At 37.6% G+C, this 9,113-nt stretch overlaps 1 protein-coding gene across 1 annotated transcript in view; it reads left to right on the top strand.

Moving 5' to 3' along the window:
- map2 (microtubule-associated protein 2) overlaps window positions 1–9,113 on the top strand; it is an 84,436-nt gene that overhangs the window by 39,165 nt on the left and 36,158 nt on the right. Inside the window, exon 4 of the mRNA XM_017309283.1 lies at window positions 6,393–6,658. Within this exon, the coding sequence (XP_017164772.1) occupies window positions 6,448–6,658 (211 nt within the window). The 5' untranslated portion in view covers window positions 6,393–6,447. The remainder of the gene's footprint in view (window positions 1–6,392; window positions 6,659–9,113) is intronic.

Below are 9,113 nucleotides of genomic sequence, written 5' to 3'. Positions count from 1 at the left end.
GCCCGAAACGTTGGCTGGAGATGGGCACCAGCAACCCTCCCGACCCCACTGAGGGAAAAAGGGTGCAAGAAAATGGATGGATGGATGGATGGATGGATGGATGTTTATTACTATTCATTTTGGTGCCCAAAAACAAAAATGCAGTGTCTCATTAGAAATGTAATATTACATAATGTTTTTACATGCTGACCAATGGAAAAATGTGTTCCTGTCCTGGACAGTACATGTATTTCATATTTGGATTTAATGAGATTCACCTGTATATTATATACAGTGCCTCCAGAAAGTATTCATACCTTTTTCTTGCTATGATGTCTATTCTAACATCCATTATAGTCCTCCTTAAAACAACCAACCATTTAAAGATAATGGATTTGTAACTATCCATGCCCAGAACTTGCAATAAATCTTAATGTATTTATTGGACATTTTCACCAGTATTTATTCAAAAGTAATTCAAAATGGCTTCTCGCTTAAACCCATTTCTACAGTCACAGCAATGTATGCTGCCCATAAAACTGCAGGAACAATTAAAAAGAATCCTGGAAGAGGCCCTGAGTTTATTTTGCTACCACATACAATAGTAAAATAATGAGAGATAAAAGAGAAATCTAAAATCACTGCTAGAGAACTTCAGTAAGTTCAACACCTGTCTCTTGTCTAATGCTACAAACCCTGAAAGACAATTTTGTAGAGAGACTATATTGAAATAAATGCCTCAGCTGGTGTTCACCTCATAAGTCTGAATAAGTATTCTAAAGCACAAAAAGTAGAGCCCAAATCTGCTCATTGGTTCATAAATCATCTCCATTCTTCCCAAGTACAGACATACCACCTATCTGCATCAACCAACCCATCTGGCCAGATGCCATTGGCTTTATGCCAATTACAACCAACCTGCTGTCGACTGGGAAATCTACCACATTAGCTTCTTACATGGCCTCAGTCATACAGGAGACTGCATGTTCTGAGTCTTGACTTTGTTATACTTTTTCTTTCATGGGTTCTATGATCAATTCTGTACATGTGCCTCCTTTAAACTCATGTTTCGTGTCTTTTTTATATTACATCTGAATTAAAAATGCAAAGGTGAATGTCTTTCAGTAATTCAAACCAACAAATGAAACTCAAACTGATGTATTTCAAGTATTAATTTTTTTGTTGATATTGACGATTGCAGTTTTCAACTAGTAAAAACCTACAACATTTTGTATTGGTTAAACAATACAAGATGTATTGTTTAACCAATACAAAATGTATTGGTCCACAGTATGCCACTGTGGACCAACAGGTGGCATACTTCCCTAGATCATCACGGACTGTGGAAAACTCACACTGGAAGTCAAACAATGTGAAATCTGTGCCTCTTCACCAATTTCTCCAGACTACGTAATCTTGATTCCAAATTGTATCAACTGAAAAGAGGAATTCGATAAACAGTCCAGTCCCTTTTTCTTTGTTTAGGCTAAGGCTTCTAACACTGTCTGATTAGTTCAGGAATGGCTTAGCATAGGGTTAGGGTTAGGGTCTAAAATGTGCACTTTGTGAACCTCAACTAAACTTACAAATGGGATTTGTTTCACAGTTTTTGCTGCTCCTTGTGTATTTTTTCATTAGACTTTTTCCTTCCACTCAACTTTCCGATATGGCTATAGAACATTCTGTGAAGACACAACCTCAATGAAATTGACCTTTCAGGGTTTCTCTTCCTCATGAATCTTTTTAGATGTTTTTTTTTGTTTGTTTGTTTTTTGGTTTTCTGATATATTCTCAATTTTGGAGAAACTGCATTTTGAGTGTTTATTAGCAGTGAACTATAATCTTTAAAATGAACAGAAATCAGTCTTTGTTAAATGAGTCTAGAAATATGAGTTTCCCTTTTTTATTATTTATATGCTTGTTTTTATTATAGAGATGCACCCATTCTGAGAAAGAAAAAAAAAAACTTCTGTTTTTTTAGTATGAATAAAATACTGGTGTAATGCAGCCTAGTTTTTGTTTTAAGATGATAAGAAAACAATGGTTTTTGTTATGACCAGAATTGCGATGTGCCATATCGGTCTCTGCTGTTTTGTATCAGACTTTGCTTCCTTATGATTCTCTTACTTTATTACAAAATATAAACCATATTGTATACAAAATATCTTGTGCAGAGCTCTGCTGATTTTCAGAAAACCAGATCACTGTGCTTTCGCTCCTCCCCCACTCACACTCTGATCCTGGCCACCATTCACAGTGATCTTAGTGCATCTGGAAATTAGCCAGAGCTCAAAGTGACCTTCATCACCAGACAGACGGCACACATTCAGAGCACCAGAAGTGCGTCCTAAAGTCTGTATGTTGTACCTCTTCCAATCTACGAAGTGCTTTTCAAATGTGGATTTGCCATGGATGCAATGGCAAACAGATAAGACATGGCATACAAGGAACTATGGAGATGACACGTGTACTCAATGACAGGAAAAAATACACTTTTGTAATGCTCGTCATCATGTGCAGAGTTTTACAAATCAACTGAGGTTACATCGTTATTGATGTTCTATACCGGCTTGAGTCATCCTGCTCCCCGTACTGGTACCGTGTCTCCTGGAGTGGTAGGAATTTGGGGTATCGACAATTCAAAGCTGTTTTACAGTAATATGATGGTAACGTTTTCTTACAGAGATTGCATAAACAGATTGCATGTTACTGAACAGATGATTGGCTTGCACAATCAAAGAAAAGGATACAAAAAGGAAGTTCCCAAAGTACAACTCTGGAAACGACCGTGGTTGGGAGTTAGGACCTTTTGGATGGACCTCAAACTAAACATGGAGCCTCGCAGTTGGAGAGTCCTCAGCATTTCTTTCTAAGTTTAATCTTAACATTTTTTTGCTAACCTCTGCCATTGCTGTCTCCATGGAGGTAGAGATATAAACCCTCTCAATTAATCTCATTGACAAACAATAAATTAAATTGAAATGAATTGAATCAAGCCTTACAAAAAATATAATAAGCAGTAAAATCGGATTATTTCACAGCATTTATTTCCTGAGATACAAATTAAAGCAACAACAAATGCCCAGGATTGTGTTTGCTAACATGGTTAGTCCTCTCAGGAAACGCATCTAGCAGGGTTTAATTATGAATGATTTTTGAATCATTACAAACTTCCAAAGAGTTAGAGGTATGTTTAATTCTGTTTCCAAGTTAACCACTGTGAACTTGTCATGAATTATTCCTTCACATAGTTATAGCAATCCTGATTGTAGCTCCGCTTTTTCTTTCCTCCCCTTTTAAAATCTGTTCCACCTACACATTTTTACATGGGTTGGAGTGGCAGTACGTGCCTTTAAAGAATATTTGCCCTGAAAATCGGATATGTTTCTGCATTGGTTTGATTTCACAATATTTTTTTTATTCATTCTGGAATCTGCTGAATGCGGTAAAAGAGGGAGAAGATATGCGTTTCCAGATTGCAGCAGCATTTCTGCAATAGGACGATCCGCTCACCGGCAGGGGATGTAATCTACAAAAAAGACCCAGTAAAGTGAAAATGTAAAAATAAAACATCCTGAGTACATGGAAATTCTCCAGGAAGTTGCATTATATGAAAAATAAACATTCAGAAACTTACAGTAAAAATATGCCTGTAGTGGCCTGAGATCTTTGCCAATGAGGACAGAGAAGAAACACTGCAAGAAGCCTGTGTCTGCTGATAACCAATACACCTAAATTTCCACTCTGTGGAACAATAACATATTTCTATTCTATTATAGACCACATTTACAGCAGGTCATGACAGCAATATGCGCTCTAAGTATTAAAGATGCTTGGAATCTGGAGTTGAAGAATAATAAAAGTTATCTTCTCTTTCTCTTTCTGAAGAATGGCTAAGTGGAATAGGTCTTTGTGTTGTTACTTATTACCCCATAAAAACAAGAAAAAATGGAATACTAAACTAAACTTTTTTTTTTTTTTCATATTATGATCAAAATAAAAATGTCAAGAATAATTGTGGAGAACAAAAAAAATAAAAACTTCAGTTACATTTATTTTTTAGTTGTAAAGGCATTAAAATAAATGTCTTACAACTAAAGCTTGAATTTTTATTTTTTTATTTTTGCACTTTGTGGGGGTATTATGCTCACATAGTACAACATCAACTTGGCGCTTAAGACTTTCCACAAAATATTTCAGCATAATCACTATTATAGAGACACATTCTGGACAAAACTTTGTTACTTTGTTAAATTAGTTCAGGCCTGTAAAACGAATGACTTTCCTACTCCCCTCACTTGTACATTCCCTTATTAGCAAAAATACTCTAAGCTTCTTCAGTTTATTTTATTTCTTCCAAAAGGGTTTTCTGCTCTCTTCGACTAATTCCTTTTTAGAAAGTTCCAGTGTATTATGTTTACAATTATACAATTCATAAAGAAATAAACAATATTTTATTTTTATTTACACTGTAAATTATTACAAAAATATGTGCAAACCTTTACTTTCACTCTTTTCATAGATGCCAGCAACATTCTCTTCTTTACCGCTTGCAGTTGCATTCTGCTAGGTAATCCATGTGAGTAGACGTTAATCAGGAGTATGGTTTGTACTGTGAATTCAGTGAGTAGTGCTCACTGTAGCATCGCCTTGCGTTCAGGCTGCAGTTATTGACTCCTGTTTTCTCCATTAGGCTTCCCTTCACTCTCAGGATCTCTGTGGACTGCAGAGCTAAATGACAAATTACCTCAACACAAACGCTTACACACGGCTCAGGTACTAGCAGCCACTTATCTTCCTGTAAAACCCACCACTGCGCCCTTTGTTTGTCTCTACTTCAGCCCTTTTACTGGTAGACTGCGGTAAATTGAATGTGCTTCTTGTGTCGCCTGAGACTGGAACTGCCTCATTAAAAACGAGGACAACAGTGGAAAAATATGCAAATAAGACAAATAAATCAACATCTGTTTTTTAACTTTTATCATTCTCACATGTGATAAAGACAACAAGTTGAGAACCTCAGCTTTATTAATTGCTTGCTACATGGCATTTCTCTAAATCATTCCTCTATCTTTTCTCTGATTTCGCAGACTCATCAGTGTTTTCTGCATTCAGCTTCTCTCCCTCGTCGTTGATCAGTTTTGATCAGCAATGAAAGGGTTTCTGTGTATATGTAAGGTATAAAGCAGGGGTGCCCAAAGTGGGTCCTGGAGGGCCGGCATCCTGCATGTTTTAGTTCTCTCCCTGGTTTAACGCACCTGGATCAAATGATGGCTCGTTAGAAGGTCAAAGATGAACATTGACATGCTGAAAAGGTTGTTGCTACCACCAGGGAGAAAACTAAAACATGCAGGATGCCGGCCCTCGAGGTCCCACTTTGGGCACCCCTGGTATAAAGTTTGAGCTACTGCAAGCTAAAGTTATTTTACATGATCATTGTTTCTATGAATTGGATTTTATCCAAGTCTGATTAAGTAAGAAAAAAAATAAGGGCAAAAAAAATTGTCTGAATTTCTTGTCTTAATTTGATATTTTATTATTTAAAAATAAATAAAATAATAAAAAAAAGTGTTTTTACATTAATTCTATTTTGAGATAGTTTCTTTTCCACATTTTGTTTACAGTTCTGTGTTTTGGGACTTTGTCTTGCTGTGATTTAAAGGATTGTATTTAACTTCAGTCCATTTATATTTTAAGTTTGTTCAGATGGTAGATGGAAACAGCTGTTTGCCACCTGACAGAATAGGAAACCAGCTACAGCAACGTGTTTTATGATGTAAAATAAAACAAAGAAAATAAATAAAAAAACATTAATATCTGAATAGGTTAATATATTGTACTAAAATGTATATTTTATATTATCTGATGAAAAACTGATAATGAATTTGTAGAATATCGAGTCTGGAAAAACATTTTTCATCAAGTATTTGCCACTTTTATGTCTTAACTGCTTTTTAAATTTCTTTAAAACTGACTACCTGGAGCCCACTGTGCTCGACTGATCAAAGTCTCCCTTACATCAGCCCTTCTTGAATGCCTAAAACTCAGTGTCTCCTCTGTTCATTTTTACCAGTTGTTTATTCCACCTGACCCACTAACTGCATGAGTCATTACACAGCACACATGGAAATCAATATTGTTTTTTTTTACAGAGGTTGTCATCTGCCAGCCAAGAGCCAAACCCAACGACTCACCACCTACAAACAAATTCACAAGCACACATCCATACCTAGATAAGTGTTGACAGTGAAGTGGTGGTGCTGRGGCCGGGATTATGACTGACAAAAAGAGATTTGTGAATGTGACTGATGCAGCGCGTCCTAGAGCCGGAGACTGTTCGTTCTCCTTTACGTAACATCGCTATTATTGCAGTTCTTACCTCACTCCTGAATCTCCTCTCGTCTCTCACCCAGAAATTGAGATTCCCAACCCTTTGCCCGGTCTTGCCAGCTGCTATTTAGCAACAGCATGGCAGACAGTCGACAGTCGGAAGACGGCGCCCCCCAGTGGGACCCATCAGGAGGGCAAGAACCTGGCGGCACCCATGGAGCAAACAGCTACTCTTCGTCAGCCTACCGGACCTGCCAGCCTGGAGGGGCCCACATGACCACCGCTCCTTACACTGCGAGGGAGAATGGATTTAATGGCGAACTAGCTGGAGCTCCCGCTATCACTGCAGGTAAAATGCCCTCAGATTTCCTGTTTTTACAGGAACTTCACTTCACTCTCAAACTTCACTTTGGAAATATTTTAAACTGCAAAAGAGTATGAGGTAAAATATAACCCCTGAGCATTAGGCCAGCAGTGTTCATCAATCCCATGCTTGAAAAGGTCCCTGGTTGCAGCACAAAACAATCAGGTCAGAAACGCTGTTTTGACTCATGACAGTTTGCTTCAAGCAGCGAGAATTATTACTGGGTAGATTAAACATTTGTTAATATGCCAGTTTGGTTTTAGTTTTTATTTCAGTTATTTTGACACATTGATTTGGTGCAATAATATGTTAAGAATCCTTTTATGATGTCATGTTTTGGCCAAGTGGCTGCTATATAAATATGTGGATTTATATTGGCTATCTAGATATGCTTTTTGACTTTGTATGCATTTCATTCTTGCTGAAGTTTTATATGCGTGTTTAAATAAGGGAGCACTGTCATTAATTTTTGATTTTGACTTAAACTAATTTTCCCTTTGGGATTGATGAAGTAGTTTTAAGTTGAATTGAAAGTGCGCTCACTCTTTACAAAGCTGTGTGCTGTGCTACGTACAGTATGCAACTTTTTCAATGTGTTAGAGATGATGCTTTGGATTGTATCTGCAGTGAGTGGGTTTGCTGCACTCACTAGGATACATACTGTTATTAACACAACGCCGTAATTAACACATAAAGTATTTCTCTGTTCTGGCCAAACCCTGTCTTCACTCACACCCAGAAGACCAGACTGGCAACCAGCGGTGCCAGTAGTGCAACTATGGCAACAGTTCCCCTACCATTTTCTCAAAACTTTTGTTCTTTTTAACTCCAGCTTGCCACAGACAAAGGAATTTAGTATGTGCTGACAAAGAGCTAATTTTACATCTCTTGTCTCCATTATTGGGGTTTTTGCAGATACCAGCTCTTAATGATGATTACAGTGTTTCAGAGAGTAACCGTTACTAATGTGTCTTTTTTCAAAATGCAATTGCGTCATAAAGGCCAGATTTGTCTACTGCATAGCTAAAAGATTCTCCAACCTCAGAAGTTCACTTGGGATTCTTGGTTGATTCTCTGAATAATACTTTCACCCCCTACCTGTTCAATTATGTAGATGCCAGTATCTTTGCAAATTTGGATTATTTTGTAAAATAAACTCAAGTTTCTGGCTGTAACATTAGAAAATGTTACAGCCACAAYGCCGTCTTTGCAAGGTGTTGCAAATGACTGGTGACTGCTTACAAATAATTTCAGTTTCAAAACAAAGTCATCTTTCACATTCAATTATTTGTAATAATAGTTTTAAGCTGTTTATCAGCATTATATGAATAACATTTACACACCACTTCAGCAGCGGCATGTGAAGCTGTTTGTCTGCTTTGCATCTCGTCGCATTTCATTAGCATCTCCTCAGAGCAGGGCAGAGTGAGGGCTAAGTGGGGCAGGGCGGGTGACAGAAGGGCTGATGTTGGTTCTCACTAGACCCTCTCTCCCCCTGAAAAGCTCCTCAGTCGCCGTGAGAACCAGTGAAGCACAAAATTGTCCTCTTGACTTTCCTTTGAAAGAAAGTTGAAAAAGTCAGTCAGCCATGTTATGAGTGGCCAGAAAAAAAAAGGAGAAAAGAAGGAGGAAGAAACAGAGTTAGTTAATGAGAAAGAAGGACAGCTAGAGAGAGTTTGGGGTGCATGCATTTGGGAGTATGAAGGATTTACTTTGACTGATTTGTATGTGATTTAGCTGATGTAAGCACAATCTTAATGTTTCTCAAAAACAAAAAGAAATCCATTGATATCTTACTTGCAAAATAAATGATCTGTTTGTTCATTTTGGACAGTAAACCTAAATAAACAAAGACAATCTCAATCTTTTAGAAGGCAACAATAAAATCAGGAAGGAAATGCAACCCAGAATGTCTTTTGCAGTAACAATATGTAATATAATTTGTAGAGATTTGAAGGGAAACTGATCAACTTCACCTTGAATGGTCCTGACCAGTAAACGCTGAAGTCTGTTAAATAATTTGAAGGTTCTTTTATAATAGTTATTCAACATTTTGTTGTTAGTTACCTTTCATGTATTCATATTTCATGATTAGGTAAGTTTACCATGTGATACAATTAAGGTTCACTCATTTCTTTAGATATAAATTATATAGCGTGGCTGCACAGTGGCACAGTTGGTAGAGCTGTTGCCTTTCAGCAAGAAGGTTCTGGGTTCGATTCCCGGCCTGGGGTCTTTCTGCATGGAGTTTGCATGTTCTCCCTGTGCATGCGTGGGTTTTCTCCGGGTACTCCGGCTTCCTCCCACAGTCCAAAAACATGACTGTTAGGTTGATTGGCCTCTCCAAATTGTCCCTAGGTGTGAGTGTGTGTGTGCATGGTTGCTTGTCCTGTGTGTCTCTGTGTTGCCCTGCGACAGACTGGCGACCTGTCCAGGGTGA

The sequence above is a fragment of the Poecilia reticulata genome, linkage group LG2 (assembly GCF_000633615.1).
Source record: "Poecilia reticulata strain Guanapo linkage group LG2, Guppy_female_1.0+MT, whole genome shotgun sequence".
Lineage (NCBI taxonomy): Eukaryota > Metazoa > Chordata > Actinopteri > Cyprinodontiformes > Poeciliidae > Poecilia > Poecilia reticulata.
Note: the sequence above shows the minus strand (reverse complement) of the source record. Positions and strands in the feature narration are given on the sequence as shown.